The 22,487-nt window shown below is 53.9% G+C and overlaps 1 protein-coding gene across 3 annotated transcripts; it reads left to right on the forward strand.

Annotated features, from left to right (window-relative positions):
• The first annotated feature begins 4,095 nt into the window (after positions 1-4,095).
• Positions 4,096-9,921, forward strand: LOC105482072 (early growth response 3). Of its 3 annotated transcripts, XM_071068500.1 has the most exons (3): positions 4,696-4,776; positions 5,225-5,277; positions 6,097-9,921. In XM_071068500.1, exons 2-3 carry the CDS (start codon positions 5,238-5,240, stop codon positions 7,104-7,106), a joined length of 1,050 nt encoding a protein of 349 aa, XP_070924601.1. In that variant the 5' UTR covers positions 4,696-4,776; positions 5,225-5,237; the 3' UTR covers positions 7,107-9,921. The 3 variants fall into 3 exon arrangements, with proteins under 3 accessions (XP_011740248.1, XP_070924601.1, XP_011740250.1); XM_011741946.2 differs by lacking the exon at positions 5,225-5,277 and having other exon boundaries at positions 4,096-4,776; XM_011741948.2 differs by lacking the exons at positions 4,696-4,776; positions 5,225-5,277 and adding an exon at positions 4,853-5,080.
• The last annotated feature ends 12,566 nt before the right edge of the window (positions 9,922-22,487 follow it).

The following is a 22,487-nucleotide window of genomic DNA, read 5'->3' on the forward strand; positions in this document are numbered from 1 at the left end:
CAGAGGTGACTAGAGAAAAAGGACCAAGACAGCTGTAACTTTGCATTTTTCTTCAGTGGATTTCAGGAACCACATCTCCCTGCTTTGTCCTTAATCGAGACAAACACGCCCATGCCCACAACAAGTAGCAGCAGTCCTCGTAAGTGCAGCTGATGAGTTGGACTCCGTAGGAGAGAGCGGCCAGGGGCAGGCGGCCCTGGCTATGCCGCAGAGGAGCCGGCCTGCTTTCACCATCTGCAGGATGAGGACGCCCTGAACCAGTGCCTACTCGCTCCCCAGCAAGTTCAGGGCTTAGAGTTCAGGTAATTAGGCCCTTGGCAGTCTCACCTGAGCCCGCCAATAAAACAGACAAACACCTTCAGCTCCTGTTCAGGAGGGAGAGAGGAGACCAACAGGGTGGAAGGGAAGGAGGAAAACTTTTTTCTATTCTAAGACTTGGCAACCAGAAGGGAGAATTCATTTACAAAGCAGCCACTCCAACACCCCACTCCTGCTCCACACCCAGGGTTGTCCCCTCCTGCCACAGAACCCTGGACTCCATCTGCCACCATCATCGAGGATGACAGGGGACATCTGTGCAGGCTGCAACCTGAGCAGGCACTGGGCACTGAGGGCCGAACCTTGTAGGGCAGGCCTTCACCAGCGTGGTTCCTTCCAGCAGAGGAGAGAAGGCTCTCTCCCACTCCAGCAGCCACACCACCCCCGAAAAATGTCTCAAAGGCTGCTCCAGAGTGTTAGAGAGCAACTGAGTGACTTCTTTGAACCCTGCCTTGTGTCACCACCAGATGTTGAGGGCTCAGCTCAGTTGGTGTCTGGGCTCCTTCAGACCGGGGGCCATTCCTTAACCATCCCTAGACTGGGGCAGTACCCAGGAGATACTAGGCACCCAGATAGGAATTTCCTTTTCCCCCTAAATAATCAACATTATTAATACTCCTTGCATATGATCATGCTGGTCTGTGATGGAGTTCCATACCCGGCCTTTTTTACCACCTATATCATCTAAATTTACTCCTGCCACACCCGAGAGGGAAGGGCATATCTGTCACACGGCAGTTTAACAGCAATTGCAGTTGATTGGGTGCTTGCTTAAGGGATTGGCAAGTACTCTATGAGGATTATCTAATTTAATTCTTCCTAAGGGGTAGATACTGGTATTAACCCAATTTACAGACAAGGAAACTGAGGCTAAGAAAAAAAAATACAGACATTTGCCCAAGGTCACAGTGAAGCTTTAATGAAGACTTTAATTGAAGGCTCCCGTTTTATGCAAAAAACTAGTAGAAAGGAGAAGGAAGGAATCGTGTCCCCAGACTCCTATCCAATCTTGCTGACGGGTAAGCAGGTCCTGGTGCAGGTCGGCAAACCTTGCCCCATGTTCTTCTACTTGGGAGCAACAAGTCCAGCGAGCCGAAAAGTGTGGGGAGAGCACCCGTCTCCTCCAGTTGGGAGTGGCTGCACTCCACGGCCTCTGGGGCCCTGGAAGCTTAGGATCCCAAATGCTTCCACTGCCTCTGCCTTTCCCAACGCAGGCCCCAATCGAACAGCATGAGGGCTTCTAGCTCCTCACTCTACAGCCCCTCCTGGGGAGAGATCCTGACAGGTGGAAAGTGGGTGCATCACGGTGGGGTCCTCCGGAGTTGAGCTGGGCGGCCCGGAGGCCTCTCACTTCCTTCCCACCACCCCCGCAGGCTGAGCTCTGCCTCGCGCGGGGAGACATGGGCACTGCAGCCTTCGGGCCTGCAGCTCGCCCAGGACCGCGGACCCCACACCGTCTCCCGGCCCCAGGCAGGAACCCGTGGAGACCCTCCGCAACCTCCGGGTGCACGCGCAGCAGGAAGCACCCTAGAGGGGCCAAGTCTGGGACTGGCGCGCCCGAAGCTCGCTGGTCGCCGCCCCTCCCCGGCCCTCTCCTACTGCCTGGCTCTACGGCCAGAGGCCAGAGCCGCTGGCTAATTTTTCACGCCCCCCCCCCCCCCCACCGCCTCGCTGGGTGACGCTACAGCCTGTGCGGTTCCTTTAAAGGCTGCGGGTTCCGTTCTTCTTTCCTTTTCCACTGGATGCCAAAATATGCAAATCTTGGGACCGGAATCTGCAGCCAAATCGAGAAGGAGAAGGGGCGCGGCCGGCGCGTCACCGGATCCGCTCCTTGTATGGCTCTTCCCGGCTTGGCCCGCCGCCCTGCGACCCTCCCTGCAGCCGCCTGGGCCCCTCCCGCACCTAGCCAGGCTCACACCGCCGCCCACGGCCCCCGACCGGCCTCGCGTCCCCCCCGCCCCCCACAGGGAGGGAACCGGGGGCGGGAGGCGCAGCCTGCCCTGATTCTGACCGGAGCGCGGGACCGCTGCAGCGCGCTCCCTCCCCGAGCCGCGCGGGCGGAGGAGAGCCCGGGGGCGCTGTGGCTCCCTAGTATAGGAGTGGGGAGCCTGGCGGGAGAGGCGGCGGGGGTGGAGAGAGGGGGCTCGCGGGAGGCGGGAATCCCTCCTTTCCTAAGAACTAGAGAAGATAGGGGGAGGCCGGGCCCTCCTGTCCCCAGCCCTACACCGAGTAGAGGGGAGGAGAGGGGAGGGGAAGGGAGGGGAGGGGAGAGGAGGGGAGTGAGGTTGTCATCCACCTCCACCACAACGTGCAGCTCGGGAGTTCCTCCTACACGTCCCCGGCCCGCGTGGCCCTCCCACGGCGTGCGGCCCGGGGATCCTCTCTTCCTCCTTGTCAACACTCCCACTCCCCCCGAGAAATGCACGTTCCCCCAACCCCGACTCCCCAGCAGGGGACGAGGGATTCACCGCGCCCACGCGGCCACCGAGGAGGGAATCCTCCCCCGCCAAGCCGAAGTGATTTGGGGTCGCACCCCCATGCTCCCGCCCTCTCCTCCCCCTCGCCCGCGGGCCGGCTGCGCGCGCCTTGGGAGCAGGCCCCAGGGAGCACAGCAGCCGCCCCCGGGATCTGCTGCCGCTCCGGGAGGTGACAGCGCTCCGGGTCGGCACACAGGCCGCCCCTGACTGCGGAGCGCCGGCAGGCAGCAATGGGGACAGCCCTGTGGAAGGCGAGGAGGAGGGCAGAGACTAGGGGAGACCGCCAGTGGCTCGGAGACTGTGGGTTCGGCGTCCTCCCGCTGGAACTCAGTGGCGGGCCCTTCGCAGGCAGCAGTAGACAGCGACTGCGCCCGGGCCTGCTGGGCCCTCCTGCCATCCTGTGGCCACAGAAGCTGCTTGGAACTGTTAGGGAATTTACTGGGGATTCAGTGCACGTGTTTATCCCTCCAACTTCATTATTTCCTCTTCACCACCAAAACCGCACATCCTCGACCCCAGATGGATGGGGCTCTTGTCTTTGGCGCAACTGCTGGGGTGCTCCGAATCTCCTCGCCACTGCGCTCAGCCAGGAGTCAGCGCCGGGTCAGGGGCCCAGGGAGGGGCAGGGGCGGCGAATCAGAGTGAAGTTGGCACAAAAGTTCTTGGGATATTGGACCAAGGAATTCTGACACGTTGGAACACCACCCCCCCCAACCCTGCGCGCAGCTCTCCTTCCCCCCACAAAGGGAAGCACTCCCTTTCTCTTAATCTCGGATAGGATCCCGAACGCTGGAGCCGCTGCGGTAGCTGGGGCGCAACGCACGCCTTGCGGGTTCCCTAGCTGTTCCCGGGCTGCAAAGGGACTTTGCCAGGTGTTTTTAACTCTCTTTCTAACTGCTAGGGTGTTGGAGACCACTTGCAAACAACCCCACCCCATCGCCCACCACCCCCCAGTGCGCTCTCCTAATGCAAACCTCAAATATAACACACACAATGAGTTACTGGCGTTTCGACTCCACGCTACGCGCTTTGCGCTTTGCATGCAGCTATAACCTTCTTTCCTCTCTCTCGCATTCTTCTTCTTTCTTCTCCCCTTCTCTCTCTTTTTTTCAAGAGCCGCGAGCGGTGCGGGCGCCGCACGTTGGCTGCGGCCCGCTTCCTGCTTTCTAATGTTCCATTGTGAGGAGCTTCCATTGTGACGTCGCGCCCCTTCGGCTGGGCTTTGTCTGTCCATATATGGGCAGCTACGTCACGGAGCTTTCCCGGGGCTCAGATAAATAGGCTGGTGGAGTTCCCTGGCTGGGAGCTTTTGGGCAGCAGTGAGCTTGCTAGGAAGCGGCGGGGCTGGTGGTGGTGGTAGCGGCGGCGGCAGCGGCGGCAGAGGCGGCGGCGGCGGCGGCGGCGGTGGCGGTGGCGGTGGCGGTGGCAGATCGGGGGGCGGGGGGGCGGCGGGCGCGTGTCTGTTTGCGAGATCAATACTGAGGCCGCGTCCGACCCCCTTGAGCCGAGATCCCCTCAGCCCAGCCCCCACCCCACCCCTCGCACACGCCCCACCCCCCCCCACGACCCAGCCTCTTACCGCACCAGCTGAGGCACCCAAGAGGATTACCCCCTGGGGCCCCCTCCCGCCCCCCAAAAAAGAGAAGATCCCCTCTCCTGGCCCATCCCTTCCCTTCTTCCCTCCCCCCTCCCCCCGAACTTTCCCTCTCGCATGCTTTTCCCCTGCACCACGGATCGCCTCTCGGATGCCGCTTGCCTGGAAGCTGCGTTAGGAGCGAGCGGCGGCGGTGGCGGCGGTGGCGGCGGCGGCGGCAGCTCGGGAGTGCTATGACCGGCAAACTCGCCGAGAAGCTGCCGGTGACCATGAGCAGTTTGCTAAACCAACTGCCTGACAATCTGTACCCCGAGGAGATCCCCAGCGCGCTCAACCTCTTCTCCGGCAGCAGCGACTCGGTAGTCCATTACAATCAGATGGCTACAGGTAAGGGCGGCGGGGAGGCGGCGAGGCAGCGAGGAAGGAAGGGGAGAGGAAGAGGAGGAGGGGACGACCTGGTGATGGATGGATGGTTGGATGGATGGATGGATGGATGGATGGATGGATGGATGGATGGATGGATATATAGATAAATGGATGGAGAGATGGGGGCGCGCTGGGAATTTTGCGGGGGGCGAGTTGCTTTTCCCACCCACTCCTCCCGCCCTCCTCGATCGAGAAGGCTAGGTTGGCGACGCCACGGTAGAGGCTTCGGTTCTCCCGGGTGGGGGCAGCCGCCGACCGGAGGGAGGTAGGTGCGAGCGGCTCTGGGGTTCTCCCTCACCACGCAGGGGGCCCGATCGCCGGGCTACGCGCAAGGCGTGGTGCTGTCGCCCCCTTCCCGGGAGGAGCTCGGCGTCTTTTTCACCCGCGCTCTCCCCCCTTACTCCCTCAGCCTCCCACCCGGGATGGAGCCATGTGCGGCGTGGAGTCCCCGCGGTGGGAGAGGTACTGCGACGCTGCCTTTCCGGGGCGTTCAGCAAAGCCGTGGGGGTGTGGGGACGGCGGGGAGAAGGAGGGGGCTCACCCGCGGGGCGAGGGCCTGCCACGGGGAACGATCTCCGGGCCGGGGAGCTGGGGAAGGGCGGCCGCTCCCGCCATGGAGACACCGGCCGGTTTTCCGCCGCTCTCCACCCTCCCTAGCTGGGGCTAGGCTTTTCCCCTTCAGCAAGAGCCTAAAGCTCCTTCATGCCCGAGGAGGCTGGGGCTGGGGTAGGTGAAGGGAGAGCTCCCTTTGAGGGCGGCACCCTTCTACGCTCCGGGGACAAAGCGTCGGAGCGCTCTGGGTCGGCAACCCGGGAGCAGCGCGCGTGGGGGGCATCGCCGGGGAGGGAAAGGCGCCGCGTCCTGGAGCGGACAGGGCCAAGGGAAGAGGCCGAGTTGTGTGCGGTGGAGAGCGAGAGCCCAGCGCGCTCCGGGTCTGAAACTACCTGTAGCTGCAGCTACCTGCCCGCCCCACCTCGGGAAGAACAACAATGCTTCTCGCGCGCGCGCGCGTGTGTGTGTGGTACGTGAGTGTGTGCGCGGCTTGTGCGGTGTGTGTGCAGCAGCCACTCCACACCCCGATCCGTAGTATTTTGCTATATCCAGGTTGCGCCCGGGAGCGCGGCACCGCCCGCTTTGCGCCGGGCTCAGCGTTCCTCTTACCCCTTGCGCTACGCACTCCACCCGGCCGCACCCTCCGCACCTGGGCAAGGACCTGGGCCCCGTGGCCCGGAGCCGGCTCGGCTTCACTCACCCCTCCCCTCTCTCCCCCGCTCTCCGCAGAGAATGTAATGGACATCGGTCTGACCAACGAGAAGCCCAACCCGGAACTCTCTTACTCCGGCTCCTTCCAGCCAGCCCCCGGCAACAAGACCGTGACCTACTTGGGAAAGTTCGCCTTCGACTCCCCTTCCAACTGGTGCCAGGACAACATCATTAGCCTCATGAGCGCCGGCATCTTGGGGGTGCCCCCGGCTTCAGGGGCGCTCAGCACGCAGACGTCCACTGCCAGCATGGTGCAGCCACCGCAGGGTGACGTGGAGGCCATGTATCCGGCGCTACCCCCCTACTCCAACTGCGGCGACCTCTACTCAGAGCCCGTGTCTTTCCACGATCCGCAGGGCAACCCCGGGCTCGCCTATTCCCCCCAGGATTACCAATCGGCCAAGCCGGCGTTGGACAGCAATCTCTTCCCCATGATTCCTGACTACAACCTGTACCACCACCCCAACGACATGGGCTCTATTCCGGAGCACAAGCCCTTCCAGGGCATGGACCCCATCCGGGTCAACCCGCCCCCTATTACCCCTCTGGAGACCATCAAGGCATTCAAAGACAAGCAGATCCACCCGGGCTTTGGCAGCCTGCCCCAGCCGCCGCTCACCCTCAAGCCCATCCGGCCCCGCAAGTACCCCAACCGGCCTAGCAAGACCCCGCTCCACGAACGGCCCCACGCGTGCCCGGCCGAGGGCTGCGACCGCCGTTTCAGCCGTTCGGACGAGCTGACCCGGCACCTGCGCATCCACACGGGCCACAAGCCTTTCCAGTGCCGGATCTGCATGCGGAGCTTCAGCCGCAGCGACCACCTCACCACTCACATCCGCACTCATACGGGCGAGAAGCCCTTTGCCTGCGAGTTCTGCGGTCGCAAGTTTGCGCGCAGCGACGAGCGCAAGCGCCACGCCAAGATCCACCTCAAGCAAAAGGAGAAGAAGGCGGAGAAGGGCGGTGCACCCTCTGCATCCTCGGCGCCCCCTGTGTCGCTGGCCCCAGTGGTCACCACCTGCGCCTGAGGATCGGGCCCCCAGATCTCCACTTTTCCCCTCCAGTGCCTCCCGGCTGCTAGCCTGAAAGCAGCGGGAAAGCCAGCCACGGAGGCGCAGGGGCCGCGCCCTGGCCTCTCCATGGACGTGCGGCCCCTTGCTCCCCTTCGATGCCCCCGGTTCCCAACCTTTCACGCCGGCCAGCGGTCAGGGGCCAGGGCTGGACGCGCCTTCCCCTCGCGGTCCCCCACTGAGCCAAGGCGTGGGGGCGGAAAGGTGGCGTCTAGCCCGCTTTGTTCAGTTCGGATCGCCTTGATCCAGGGGCCGCCGGGCCGCGCCAAGGACCTGCAAGGGACTGAAGGCGGAGCCCATCCAACCCTCGCCCGACCCAAACACCTCATTGTTTCCCCCACGTCTCCCTCTGTACCCCCTCGAAGACTCGAGAGGGGGAGGGGGTAAGGAGCGCACCAAAGCGCAGAGCTTGCTGCCCGCCGCACGCACGCGCGCCTGCGTGCGGGGATGCGCGCGAGTGTGTGCGTGCTCGCGTGTGTGTGTATGTGTGTGTGAGTGTGTGTGCGCGCGCGCAAGCGTGTGTGTGTAAGACTCTTGAGCTGAACTGGGCTGTGTTTACCCCAAACTCTTCCCCACCTCGGGTCCCCAAGCCGCTGGGAGATGTCCCAGGCTGGGGGTCCGCACGTGGCGGGAAGAGGTGGTCTTCCATCCGCTCTGAAATCATGTTTCTTAGAGAAATGCCTCGGATGCCGCCGACGCGGTGCTGCTGCTGCCGCTTCGGGTTTGGCCCCTCAGAACCCCTCCTTTTCTGAGCGCTTCCCTCTTAGGCCTCAGGGCAGTTTGATCTGTGGGGAGAAAGAGCAGCCATCGCTGAGCCTGCCTTTTAAAATATATGTGTATTTCCCTAGCCCCACTCTAAGAAATCTACGTTCCTGAGTTTGCCCTCTGCCCTCCCGCTTCTTCCCCTTCTCCCCTCTAAACCTTCTCCCATCTCTTCCAAAATCTTTTCCCAGAAAGGCAGGCTTCAACCAGCCACTCCAGCTTTGTGTCTTCTCTCAATTACATAGCAATTTCTCCTTCCCACCATCATGGGGAAGCTGGCTCTGCTTTTGCCCTTTGTCATCACCAACACAACAGATAGAATTTAAATATATGTATATGGTGTGTGTGTATGTATGTGTATGTATATGCATGCATGTGTATAAAAATGCACATGCATATATATACATAACATACACACAATATGTATTCCTAGCAAAATAAAATCTCTAAGGTACTTGGTTATCCAGTGCAGTGCACCGGAATAAAGAGAATTTGTAGGCGTATACAGCTTTAAATGATTTATTTTTTATGAAAATGTTAACTGATGAGATTATATCTACATACGTGTGTTATGTGTGTGGATATAGATACACACATATCTGTACATATACATGAGTGTACATGTGTACACGTACACACATATATGTACGGATATGTGTGTATACACATATACGCATCTCTGTCCAAAATTTCCTCAAAGATATGAGGATTTTTTTCATGAATCCATGTTGATGAATTAGGTGTCTCCTTTCCATACCCAGTCTCACCTTCTCCCCACCCTACCTCACCTCTTCTCAGGCACCCCTCTTTCCCAGCTGTCCTGCCAACCCTTCTCGCACAGGGTGGCTCCTTAGAAGTGGAGTAGTAGGGAAGGTTGCTCTCTGCCACAGCTTCCAGCGCGGTCTTGACTGAATGTACTGTTCCTGTTAGCGTTATTTCTCCTGTGGTCAGTAAGCTGCCCAGAGAGAAGGAACAAAGGTCTGGAGTTTACAGAATGTCTGTTTTTAAAGTCACTTTATGCGTTTTCCACTTTTTTTTTTTTTTTAAGGAAAAGAAGTACCATTTTTGTTTTGTTTTGTTTTGTTTTGATTTTTGGTGGTGGATAAATAATACTAAAAGGACTCTAGTGAAAAGGGGGTAAATCAAAGAGCAGGGGGTTGTGAATATCCAGGTACTTGGACTTTTTGTAGAAGGAGAGAGAAGATGATGAAGTTTGCCAGGAGGGCCCATATTTTTTCAGCTGAAGGGTAAAATCTTTCTTTGCAGAGACAGTATTTTGCTGAATACTTTTTATAATGTGATGATTATTAAAAAAGCAAAAATTTTGGTCACTTCCAAGCTAGAAGGAGGAATCAGATACGCTTTAATATTTTTTCCTCGCTCCTTCTGGTATATGCATGTCACTGCATGATAATTGAGTTTTCCTTTGTTTTAATAAAACTGTTCTCAGACATTAAGCTAAACTAAGAGAAAAATAACTTTGTTGCCAAAAGGTTGTGCTATCCAGATTTTTTATATGTCTGCATGTTTTAAAAAAAAAAAAAGCAACAAAAGAAAATGCACTCTAACTTATGTGAACTGAGAGAAAAAAATCAGGTTTTAAACAGGAAAACCTATGGGGAATGATATTTTTTGAAAGACTTTTGTATAAAGTTGAGTACTTAGAAAAAAGACAAACCAGATGTAATATATTTTGTGGATGTTTTTATTTCTTGGATTTATAGTACCTTATACTAAGGTTAAAAAAAATATGCTTGATATTGTGAAAAGGTGAAATTCTTCACCAACATTTCATTTGCTCCTTTGTCATATTGTAATGCCAATATAATATAGTTAATGAAAACAGCATTTTTAAAAACCGAAATATTGAAATGGTGTAATGTTGTACCATTTGCACTGTGAGCAAATGCTAATACAGTAAATATATTGTGTTTGCTGACAATCAGCCGGCCTATAAATCTCCTTATTTTATTTCTTGTTTTTATAGCATAAAGCTTTAGTTTGGCCTGTTTTTTGTCTTGGGTTGTTTTTGGCTGGTGATTTGTTTGATAGGTTGTTATGCCTGGTTGTGCCATTCTTCCTCTGAAAACTCTCAAAGTGGAAATGTGGAACTTGGTGTTATTGGAAGTAGGTCAGAATTTTGTGCAAGGTTCTGGTGTTTCAAATAGTTTTTAGTGTTTACTGTGGTACCAGGAGAATAGGCTTCCCCTCCACCCTTCTGTAAGCCTCACACTGCCAGAGGGGTTAGGTGAATGGGTTAGGTAAATTCATGGGAGTCAGGGCTGGTGACTGGGAATCTTCTAGAACCTTCTTTCCAGTTTCCGATGGATATTCGAGGGTAGAAGGGAGATCTCCTGGTTTATTAACAGTTGCTCTAGAGACAGTCTTAGGGAACGCCAGAACAGGACACTGGAGGGCCTGTCAGCCACACTGAGTAGTTCTCTTGCCAAAGCTTTCGAAGCCTGAAAAACAGGTGGAGACTTGACCAAGGTTCTTCAGGGTTGGCAAGATGACCAGAGAGATTGGCAGCTCTTCTGTGGTCAGATCACTGGAAAAAATCAGGTTTTAAACTTCTACAACTTTAATCCCGCTTGGATGGGATTCCTCTAGGCCTCACTATTTGGAGCTGCCTGGTAAAGGTGAACCTCGCTGAAAACCAGCTCCTATGAATGACCTAGGGATCCAATGCCTTGAAAGGAAGAAAGAACATTTGGGATTTGGAGAACACACGGGGAATGTTTGCATAGCCTCAAACTGCCATACCTTATTATTTCTACCTCCCATAAAAGCAATGCTTCTCCTATCCTCCAAGCTGTCTTCCCTAGAACATTCCTCCTCCTTAACTTAGTTTATTTGCCAGCCCTAGAGCTTTCTCCATTTCTCTTGAGGAAAATGTATCCTCCACTTCCTTCTTGTGTCTTCATCTCTATTTTGCACCCCTCACCTTGTTCCCCATAGTCCTTAGAAGACTTTATCCCTTGAGGCTTATTCTAGAGCTGTCTTTGGACAAGTCAGTCCTTGCTGCCTCCCCTTCCTCCTGCCTGCCCTCTAAAAAAAAACTCACCTGGGTTCCTCTGCAGTTCATTTCACATATGATCTGCGTCATCCAGGTTTAGGGGCCTGGTGTATAATGCTGCGCTATGTAAATGCCCCACCAGATTGTGACTGGGGTCTGTGTCTCAGACCCTGAGGTGCAAACCAGGTCAGCCACAAAGCAACAGAAATGCCGTGTCCCTGCTCCGAAACTGCTCTTCGGCACCCCCAAGGCAGGCCCACCACAGAGAAAAATACAGGTGGTATTTCTGGTTGGCTATAGTTATCAAGAAGTTGAGGCCAGACCTGGGTGGAGGAGGTAGGCTGTGGCCCTAGAAAAGAATGTTTTTGAAGTAAGAGATGAAGAAGGAGAATGCAGTATGGAATCTTAAATTTTCCCACCCACACAATTTTAGGTCACCGGCTGCCATCTTGAATTCCCTTCTCTTACTTCATGAAACTTAAAATTTCAGACTGAGGCTTCAATAGCCTCATAGAAGTATCCTTCCTTTTTAACAGAGGGAATCCAAGATGGCAGAAAGGTCCTGACAATTGAGCATAGAGTCCATCTCTTTGCTAAACTAGATGTTTCCTTCCAGATTTCTATGTGTTTCTCAAGTGAGTAGTATGGGAGGAAGATACTGTCCCTGAGTGTCTTCACAGTCAGCATCCAGCCCCACCTGCACCTTCTCCAATCAAACCAGGCCTTCGGTGTTACACTTTCATCAACTGTGTACTATGCTGCATGATTAACAAACTCACTATCCATTGGTGGATATTACTCAACCCAACCTGGTTCAACCACTGGGTTACTTGGCAATATGGCAGTCCGCCTGGCTGGCACCAACCCTGTGTGGTGTAATCACTGATTCACACTTTGTAGCTAGATAAGACTGTCCCAGATAGCATCACACCAGCTACCCAACCCGCCTAGGTTTTGTAAATATGGGGAGAGGAGACTCAACCCCGAAACTCAGGGATGAAGTAGGGAGAAGGTGGAGGCAAGGCCTAGATGGGGCTATCATGGGAGGGAATTAGTAGAGGCTTTGCAATGAACAGGCCCTGGGCCCTGGGGCAAAATCAGGCATCAAAATATGGAAGGGGTAGAGGCATAGCTCCTCCCAAGAACCCCTGGGGTGTTTGGGGATGAATGAAAGGATGCCCCACACACGCGCGCGCGTGCACGTGCACACACACATACACCTTGGGAGTGGTGTACTGAAAGCGATGACTCTTTGCAAAATTGTACTTGGTGAACTGGGGTTGAGTGTAAGTGAATTACTTGGAGAGAACATGGGGCAAGGCATGGCATATGTTTTTGTGTGGTGTGTGGTAGAAGTGGTAGTGGCGAGTGTGTAAGTGTGTCTGTATTCACAAGCATATCAAAAAGAATAGCAAGGTGGATTCTGGTGAATGAAGGTAATAGCTCATGGCCAGTTGTTATTGATCTCCTTTTGCTAATCCATAATTTGCTTGTCATAGATGAGGGGGTTGTGAGCTGCCTTTTCCTGCCCCTGATTGGCTTCCCTGGTGTTCTGGAACAATAAGCCTGGGGAAAGCAGGAGGCTTCTGTGTGTCCCAAGAGCTAGAAATCATACTGGCAAAATCTTAAGGACAAAGGAGAAATAACTGACTGTCTAAAAGGTGCCGTGGAGTTTTAAAAATAGGTCATAGTCTCAGATCTATCCCAAGGGGTTCTTTCCAGAATAACCATTCTTTGTGCAGAGAGGAGAGGGTTCTCCAGAGGAAAGGGAAGAAGGTCCACATGGACCACACAGTCTCACTCACTGGTCAGACATCCGCAGAGGCCAGGAGAGCCCCTGGCCCTGGAGCCTTCTCCCAGCATGTCAGCTCTGGAGTGTCACCATTCTTTTGGCTTGAATGTTTCCATCAACTCCATCTCTAATATTTTTAAAAATTGGTCATTTTCACAGCCCCATGTGAGCAGGAGTAGGCCAGGGTGGGAGATAGTGTCATGAAGCTTTCCCCAATTTGCAGTAAAGCCTCTGATGTGTCCATGCCCAGGCAGGATAGGACCAGACCCTGACTATTCCTGCTCCAGAAGAGTCCCCATCCCTGTCACAGCTGGTTCATCTCTAGCCTGGAATTGGGGCAGTTCCTGCCACCACCTCTCCTGGCTTCCACCAGCCTCTGACCCCAGGCTGGGAACACTATTTCTTCCCCTCTAGCAAACACACAGATGCCTAGAAGGATGTTTTCTGAGCAATTTTACCAGGGAGCTAATGCAAACAGAACATGGCTACAGAGCTGCAAACAAGAAGAATGTCAACAAAAATGTTCTAACTTCTAGGCTGGGTGGGCGCCAGACTGTGATTCCATACAGCTTCTTTCATACTGCCTACCTGCTTCTGGGTCTTGCCTCCTCCAGGGAGGCCCCCAGTGCATTCTCTCAGGACATGTGTGGCTTCTCTGGTTTACCGAGACCCTGCTCTGTTCCCAGGGTCCCTGGATGAGGAAGGCCCTTCCTCTGGGCCTCAGAAATGCCTTCCCGGGCCCCCAGGCACCCTGTGCTGCTCCTATCAACCCCTCCTTCACCCCATTCCAGGGGAACTCTGGGGTTCCACACCCTCCAATCCTATCCTTGCTCTGATGGTGCCCCTGAGCTGAGCCCTGCTCATGCTGCTTGGAGCACGATGGCTGTCCTTCGGGTTGGCCCTTCCCACCAGACCTGCCCACGGCCTGCAGCCTTCTCTGCTTGGGTCTTTTGTTGTGGCATCATGACCCAACCAGAGACAGACTGCTCAATGATAGATTTGTTGCTTGGGATTCCCTTTTGGGTCACCCACTGAGTTCCTAGCTAGAGTCTGAGGAATGCCTCCAGCTCTCAGCTCCCTGGAGGGATAGAGATGTCTGTCACCCTTGAGTCTGGGGACACCCCAAGCCCTCTTCAGTGGAAGTTACCCTTGTCTTTGGGCCTGTATTCCTTGAAATGGCTCACCCCAGGGGTGGCCATTCACTCACCTAGAATCTGTCAATACCCTGTTCTCACCAAAGAGAGAGAGGTTAATGGCAAGAACAGAACTGAGGCTTTGGGCCCTTTGGTATCTTTTCCACAACAGGCTGCAAGAGAACACTTTTTACCTTAGCATCACCCTTCCACATTGTCCAGATGCCTGACAGTCTTCCATTCCTCCCCATTCCTTTCTCTGCACTGCTTAGGAAGGTCAGGTTGGTCCAGCAGGAAGGACAGAAGAAAACTTCCAGTACCCGTGGAATCCCAGGGTGCTAATGAAAGCCTTCTTTTGGGTACTTGTTATTTAGTTAGGTTTCAGTCCTAAAAATAAAGAGGCAGTTTGATAACCTGGCAGCTACTCTAGTTTTTCTCCTGGGGCCCTTAACCCACTTTGGGACCATCACCTCCCTCCTACATCTGAATCTCAACTCTGCCACTTTCTGGCAGTGTGACTCTCAGCACGTTCTTAGTCTATCTGACCCATTATTTCCTCTTGTCTTATCATTGCTGTTGCGGAGTTTAAATGAGATACTGTGTATGGTGCCTGGTTCATGGTAGGTGCTCCATCAATGTCATTTATCTTCCAGGTCCCTTACCCCTTCCCCATCCTCCAAACACAGTGGCAAGAAAACAGGCTCTATCTCCACTGGGGATCAGTACATCAATTCAAACAGCCAGGGGACCTCGCAGTCCCTGCCACCACTCCCAGCCCCTACCATCCACTGCATATCTGTGTTCTGAAAATAGATCCTCTCCACCCTATCCCCTAATCCACTCGAGAGAACATGAGTCCTTTCCCCTCTTGGCCACAGCCAAAGTTCATTGTTGTCATTTCCTGGCCTAATTCCTGACCCCTCCTCAGGTCCTTTTGTCCCATCTCTCTCACTGAGATGGGTGGATGGGACACCTTCCTGATCCAGTATCATCTGCAAAGTTAATTAATGTGTCATCAGGCTGTTGCCTGCTTCCTGATCCTTATCAGGGATTTAAATAAAACGCAGCAGCCCCAGTTCTGCCCCGTCCATCTCTTTCCCTTCATCTTAGTCATCGGTCCTTGATCTCAGTCTTCTGGCTAGTTCTTAGCTTCCAGCTGCAGGGCTGGTGGCCCTGCTTCTGTCCAGGCCTGGTCTGGGGGCAGAGTTGACATGCAGGGCTTTAATGGGATGCAGGGCTTTAATTCTGTCAGAGAATCATGGACATCAGGGCCCTTACCTCAAGGTCCCACTTCCTTGGGTGATTCTCCCTAAATTTTAGTCATAAGGGACCTTAAGATGCCATTTAGCCCAACACTCTCCCTTTCGGATAAGGAAACAGAGGCCTAAAGAGGTTTGTGACTTGTCCAAGCTCATACCTCGAGGAAGGGCAGAGCTGAGAATTCAGATCCCGCCGATCAGTGGAAGGTCCTGCAGAAAGGTTAATTGCTTTGTTTATTTATTTAAATATGTGTCAAGGGCCTGCCATGTGCAACACGTTCTAGGCACCGGGGTTATAGCAGTGAACAAAAAGTCCTGCATTGTCACAGCTTACCTTCTCCAGGGCAGAAACAGATGAAAAACAAAGAAGCAAATATGTGTTGTGTCCTATTGTGATAATGGAGAAAAATACAACAGAGGAAGGAGAATGGCTAGCATTGGGAGAAGGGGATTACAATCACATATGGGTGATCTGGGACGGCTTCACAGGGAGGGGTCTTTCAGCACAGGCCCGGGAAGTGACAGGATGGACCATGTGGCCATGTGAGGACGAGCTGTCCAGGTGCAAAGGTCCTCAGGGGATGATGGTGTTCTTGGAAGTTCGAGGAGTAACATGGAGGCAGAGTGGCTGGAAAGGAAGGGAGTTGACAATAGGAGATGAAGTCGGAGAGACAGTATGGGACCAGGTCACAGGAGCGCTTTAAAGGAAATGAATGTGTCCAAAAGAAGCAAACAAACGCTGAAGGCTAATGGTGAGGGAAAGTCCCCATGACCCCTCAGCAGAGCCCCAACCTGTACTAACTGAACTGCCAGGCCAGCCCTGGGCTGTGGGTACCCTGTCCTTTCAACCCTCAACGCCCCCATTCCTCTGCTTGGCTCTGTCATCCCCTGACTGCAATCTCCTTAGCCTTTCTTTCACATCTGAGATGTCAAAGACCACCAATGATTCCTAAACTCCAGCCTGGCCAAGGAGAGACAGAAGTGCCTCCTTTGAGAGCTGTAACCGAGAGCCTTCTCTCTTCCTGTTGACATTTGCCTTGGTACCGAGTTCCTAATGAGATGAATGACTCTTCCTGCTGCCCAGCCTAGGAGTGGGAATCTCCCTTGGCCTCATCTCTCAGAAATCACTCCTGCAAAGCCAGCTCCCTCTTTTGTCTGTGACTAGACTGACCATGTTCCCTCCCTTGGCAGAAAGCTGGTGGATGGTCAGGTTCTTCCAATACGGTCACATTCTCACCCATACCCTAGGCCCTGAGCAGGCAAGATGGTACCCCAAAAATCACTTGATCCACAATGCCACTTGCCACATCCTCTCCTTTTCCCTGGATTCTGGCAAATCTCCGTCAAGTAGCATCATTTCTATAACCTAGTCTAGGCAGTTTCATGCCTGAGAAAAAAACGTTTCTTCCTCCCTCTCCCCACCTTTTTTGGTCTTCCATTTCATGCCTCCCAAAAGTTCCCCTCAGTTCTTGGCTTTCCCTTGCAACTTGGCATCATCCAGAGCTTCTTCACATCTCATTCATTCATCCATGAATTTAGCAAAACTATTAAGCCAGGTAGTGTTCAGCATGGGGGTGGGGTGGTCACAGTCCGAAGATGAACAACACACAGTCCTTGAAGATCTTACACTCTGTCGGGGAAGCAGACACAAAAACAGATGATTTCAATACACTGGGACTGGTGTCATGATAATGGTTCATTCTGATAGGAAGGCACCTAAATCAGAGTTTTGGGGGTAAGTGGGAAGGATAGGGTGGGGTAGGGAAGCTTCCTGGAGGATCTCAGTCTTCTTTCAAGTCCCACATCAATAACAAAACCACTAAGCTGCTGAGGACTTCCTACGCACCGAGTGCTGTGCTAAAGGCTGGACATGTATTATCCCATTGGACTCTAGGTAGAGTAGAACTACCCCAGCGTGCTCACCGGGTAACCTGTGGGGCTGTTCACTCTGTCCTTTTCCTGGAGGAGGAAGAGAAAATCCCAGTGGCCCACAGGCCCCAGGAAACAACAGAGCAGCTTGGCATCTCTGGAGTATGCCCAGCTGGCTTAGTGGAAGTTGTCCAACCCAGATGACATGTCCCTGTGTTACATTCTGGCTGCTTCTCCTCGCTACAGAGCAGAGTTTTCTGGAGTTTGCAGAGGGATAAGCCTCCATCTTTGGATTCTTTGGATACAGGTACAATATCCCTCCAGGTGACCTCCACCTACCATGGCTCTGTAGGCACTAGCTCCTCAGCCCAGGACCTGAGGTGGTGAGCTGGGAGGAAACGCACCAGACGTGCTTTCCTTCCCGGGGTGCTTAGGGTCAGGTTCCACAGTTCCAAGCATGGCCAACCTCCACCTTCCCCTCTCTCAGCCCATCCACTTGCTTCTCCTGTGCTGTTGGTTGAAGAGATCAGACCAAAGACCAAGGCTGTGGCTCCAGTTCCAGCACTGCCTCTCTCTGACCCTGAGTCAATTTCTTAACTTGGCTGAGCCTCTATTTTCCTATCTGACAGTGGGGATAATATACCCTTCTCCACAGAGTTGTTGAGAGGATCTACTGGAATGTAAATTATGAAAAAGAGCTGTCCTTTCCAAAAAGCCAAAAGAAGACTGTTGGAGGAGGAGGTGGGCGATGCCATTCTCCTTCGACAGGTGAATATATTATGGGGAGACATTTCTAGGTGGAGCTACAAGCCTGGTCTGAACTCAGTCACTATTCTTACTAGATCAAGTGAGAAGACCACACAGGATTCAGATGGCTCAGAGGTGGCAAGCTCAGGAATAATCCCTGCTTCACTGTTAGAAACTGTATTTTCTGGGTCTTAAGACATGGAAATCTCCATCTAATGAGGATGTAGATCATTGAACAGATGTACACCCTCTGCACTGCACTGCATCAGGCATCAGGAGACCTGGCTTCTAGTCCTGGCTCTAACATGAGAACAAAGCTCTATGACGTCTGCAAAGTCACAGCCCTTCTCTGGGCCTTGAAGTCCCTGTTAGAAAATCAAGTGGTCCCACTAGAGAATCCATATGATACCTTCAGTCCTAAAGGGCAGAAGTCCCAAGACTGTCACTCTGTGCAAGACCCACCCCCATGTCATGGCTGGGGACTGAGCCACAGCTCAGCAATGCTAGCATGAGACTCAAATGCAAAGATCCTGCTTCCCATTGCCTCAAAGTACCAGCTCTCTCTCTCTCTCTCTCTCTCTCTCTATCTATCTATCTATCTATCTATATATATATATATATCCTCCTAAGAGCCTCCAAGGCGCCATTGGCTTCTTGGGGCTCTGAGTCTGCTGGCCTCTTTCCCTGACTCCAGTTTCTTCTGGTCTGAGCCAATGGGGCAATGTTCTGTGACTGCATTTGTATCTTGGATTGTGTTTTTAAATCCATTTTCGATCATATTTGCCTGAAAAATATTTAGAAACTCATATACAATGCAATCCTCTGGTTTGGGATCCCATTCAACCCAATGCCAGAAATGTTTCGCAGTGGTTTGCGGTACTCGGATCACTTCCTCTCTGAGGACTGGAAAGCTCCGTGGACTGGTAGGCTCCTGAATGCAGCTTCTGCTCTAGTGAGGGAGCAGCAGGGGCCCCAGAAGGCTCAGAATCTCTGCCTTTGGGGCCCTCCTGAGAATTCCTGTTGCTGGGAGTCTCCCGTTTTGGGATTTCAGCCTTAAATCTACCATCTGAGCTGCTGCCCTACCTGCTGGGTTTTTCCTCCCAGATCACCATCACGGGTCCCTCCTTCATCTCAGGAAAGGACCCAGTGGTCCTAGACACTCATCCCTCTTTTCATCCACAAAGCCCAAGTGTGCCCCACCCCATCCTCCTCCCAAACTCTGCCCGGAACCAGCAGCCCCTCCCTACCAGCACGCCCTCTTGCCCTTATCTCCAGCATCACCCATTTATTCCAATCCTCACCCCACTGGAGCGTCTGCTGAGTTACCCAACCTCCCCTAGGTCAAGCCTGTGTTGGATGAGTTGAGTCATTACCTCCATCTCCTCCCAACCCTCCCAGGTCTCAGGAATTGGGCTGGGTTGGCAGGCTGGGAGGGAAGCCTCCATCTCTTCCATGGAGGCAGCCTCCTGGGACCAGGATTTTCCGGGTATTGAACATAACTTTGTCTTTCCCGGAACATCCTCTGTCACCAACTAGACCACCCAATCACCCACCTGAGTTTGCTCACTGCCCGTCTCCCCACACTAGCTCCTTCTGTGACCAGTCATGGAAACTTGGACACAGCAATGAAGCTCTCTGGGCCTCAGATGACACATCTGTGAAATAGGGGATAATGATACCTCTCCCGCCCCAGGGGAGGACACGGAGCTGCTACTATCCCATGGTCCTCCTCCAGCTCCCCTAGGCTGCTCATCTCAGCTCCCTCTCTCTCTCTTACTCTTAGAACACCTCATCGGCAAGCACTTACGATTCTTAGGTCACTATGCAGCCTAGTCTCTGTGCCACCGGCTCTGTCCTTGGCTCCTACCTCTCTCCCATCCACATCCTCCCACCCTTGGAGTCTTGGTTTGGTGACAGCCACCAAACAGGAACTGCAGACAAAGCCCCCAGAAGTTCAGGCCACCTCTTCCTTCCTTGCTCCACCCCACACTGTCCAGGGAAACCCAGAGGTTAGACAGCAAGGTCCAGATTCCCTCTGGGGACAAGAAGCCAGGCTCTGTCCTTGGTTCACACAGCATTCTGGAGCTGGCAGGGCCCAGGACGATCCTCTGTGTACAACCCGGGCTCTGTGGCTCCCATCTTTGTGCACACCCTGCACACACATGCAGGCAGCAGCCCTACTCAATTCTCCCACGAGCACACGCTCTCCTGCTCTCCCTCCCCCTTCTCTATTTCTCTCTCTGAGCTGTGCTCCCAGAACACACCCTCCCAGCCCACCAATCCTACACACGCCACTGCGCTTTACAAGCATCAGCTCAAGAATCTCCCAGTTCCCCGCTTGCTCCCTCCACTCCATCTCTCAAACTCCTCCACCCGCAAAGGGTGGGCCCTGTCTGCCCACAAGACTAAAATGCCTCAGCTTCTCCAGGCCTGCCTTTGTGGGAAGAGTCTTTGCTGGCTTCTTGCAGCCCCTCACCTCCCCTTCTCTACAGGCAAAAGCAGCCCAAGGCCCCCACAGCCCAGGCAGCCCCTCCCCAGCATCTGGTGAGAGGACAAGAAGAAGGAAGAACTGTGGGTTCTTTTCCCTGAGACTCCTAGATTTTGTACCAAAATGCAGGGTGTGCTCCTGTTTGCATTTTTTTTTTTGTTTCCTTTCTGAAAATAACCATGAAACTATCATTTCCTCCCACTGCCTTTTCCCTATCTTATTTGGATTAGCAGAGTTGCTGCAAGAGGTGGTTTGGAGCCACTGACAGCCTCCTTCCCTGACCTGGGTCCAGGGAACTCACAGGTGGCTTTGGAGCGGGCGCTGCCAGATGGGTGCTGCCTCCTCTGGGGTGGCAAGAAGGAGTGCAGGCACTGGGCACCCTGGGGTCACCATGACCTCCTCAATCAGAGACCCCTGGGAAACCAGGTGTGAGCCTGCCTTGTGCCCCCATTGGTAAATATCAGGAACAACCTCAGGCCTGGCTTTCTCTCTGTAACTTTTCTGGAATGGGGGAGCAGCAGCTCAGCCCCCTCCCTTGGCTGACAGGTGGAGAAGATGGGTCTCCATGTGGGAAGGGGACCAATACAGAAGAACTGGTGCTGGCCGGGCGCGGTGGCTCAAGCCTGTAATCCCAGCACTTTGGGAGGCCGAGACGGGCGGATCATGAGGTCAGGAGATTGAGACCATCCTGACTAACACGGTGAAACCCCGTCTCTACTAAAAAATACAAAAAACTAGCCGGGCGAAGTGGCGGGTGCCTGTAGTCCCAGCTACTCGGGAGACTGAGGCAGGAGAATGGCGTGAACCTGAGAGGAGGAGCTTGCAGTGAGCTGAGATCCGGCCACTGCACTCCAGCCTGGGTGACAGAGCAAGACTCCGTCTCAAAAAAAAAAAAAAAGAAGAAGAACTGGTGCTTACATAAGAAGAAAAATGGGGTGCATGGTGAGAGGGGGTGCCTCTCTTCTCCCTTTGTTTGTATCCAATGCCTCCTCCCACGCAGCTGTTCCAGGCCTTCACGCTGCTCGCTGAGAAGCAACCTCAAAAAGATCCAGCTTCAGGGTTGGGGACAGTCAGAGAGACCCCCAAAGGAGTCTGCCACTTATGCCACCCAAGGGCCTACAGGGCACAGCCCACCAAACCCCACCACTTGCTTGAGAAACTGAACTTCCCTGTAATCCCAACACTTTGGGAGGCCGAGGGGGGAGGATCGCTTGAGGCCAGGAGGTCGAGGCTGCAGTAAGCTATGATCACACTACTGCACTCTAGTCTGGGTAAAGAGCAACACTCTGTCTCAAAAAGATAAAAAAGAAAAACAAAAGAAAGAAAGAAATGAAGGGGGCAGCAATGCAGGCCTCCCTGCCCTGAGGATGGTTCTTTCATGAGGCCCCTTGCCACAGGCCTTCAACCTCTGAAGCCCACCACTGCCTGGCTTGTTTCTGGTTGAAGAGGACCCCGGGGGGAGGGCCCCTCTGCTGGTGCTGCCATCCCTGGGGCCTGGCCAGTTGCAGTTCCATGAAAAGAAAAGGATGGCTGAGGCTGGAAAAGGGGACCACGGACTAAAGTTGCTTGTCCTGACCTTCCTGGCAGAGGGCGTTGGTGCCCATGGGAGCCTTCCTGCGCTTGTTTAGCCTCTCTTCCCTCCTGCTATATGACTTCTTTGGGAATTCCTTCCTGCTTAGTCCAGAGGTACAGCAGGCCAGGGCTGGAGGGTGGCAGCTGGCCTGGCCTCAGTGGCACCACTGTCTCCTCCTATCCATCAGTGAGGCCTTCTCCGTATGCCCCTCATGCTGGTTACCACCTTTTCACTGTGACCAGATTTGGCATGTGCCCCATCTAATTTCTTTAGGCCAGGCTGCTGCAGTGGGACCTCATCCCTTTCTTTGAGGGTCCTGGCTTGCCCCAAAGGTGCAGGCCTTGGTATGAAATCCTCCCCCAGCCCCGTAGTCCTTCCTAACACATCCACACTATGCATCCCTTGGTTCTGCCTCTTCCTCCCCAGCGGGACCCTTCTCCTCCCCCAGGCTGAGCTCCTGGGCTATTTGGGGCACTGCCGGCCTTGTGGTGTAATCAGTGCCCGCGGATAATTACCACCTGCCCTGCCGGTGTCTGGGGGCTGTCTCCACCACAGCAGCAGGGGGTGGACGCTGGGCAGCCAGGCCTGCAACAAGGTCAGGCTGGGGCAGTCCTGCCCTCTCCCCAGGCCTGCTGCTCACGCGTAGGACTTGTAAGGATTCCCTAGGAAAGCCATGCGTTCCTACAAGCTATGCTCACCT

This window comes from Macaca nemestrina, chromosome 8 (genome assembly GCF_043159975.1).
Source record: "Macaca nemestrina isolate mMacNem1 chromosome 8, mMacNem.hap1, whole genome shotgun sequence".
NCBI classification, from domain to species: Eukaryota; Metazoa; Chordata; class Mammalia; order Primates; family Cercopithecidae; genus Macaca; species Macaca nemestrina.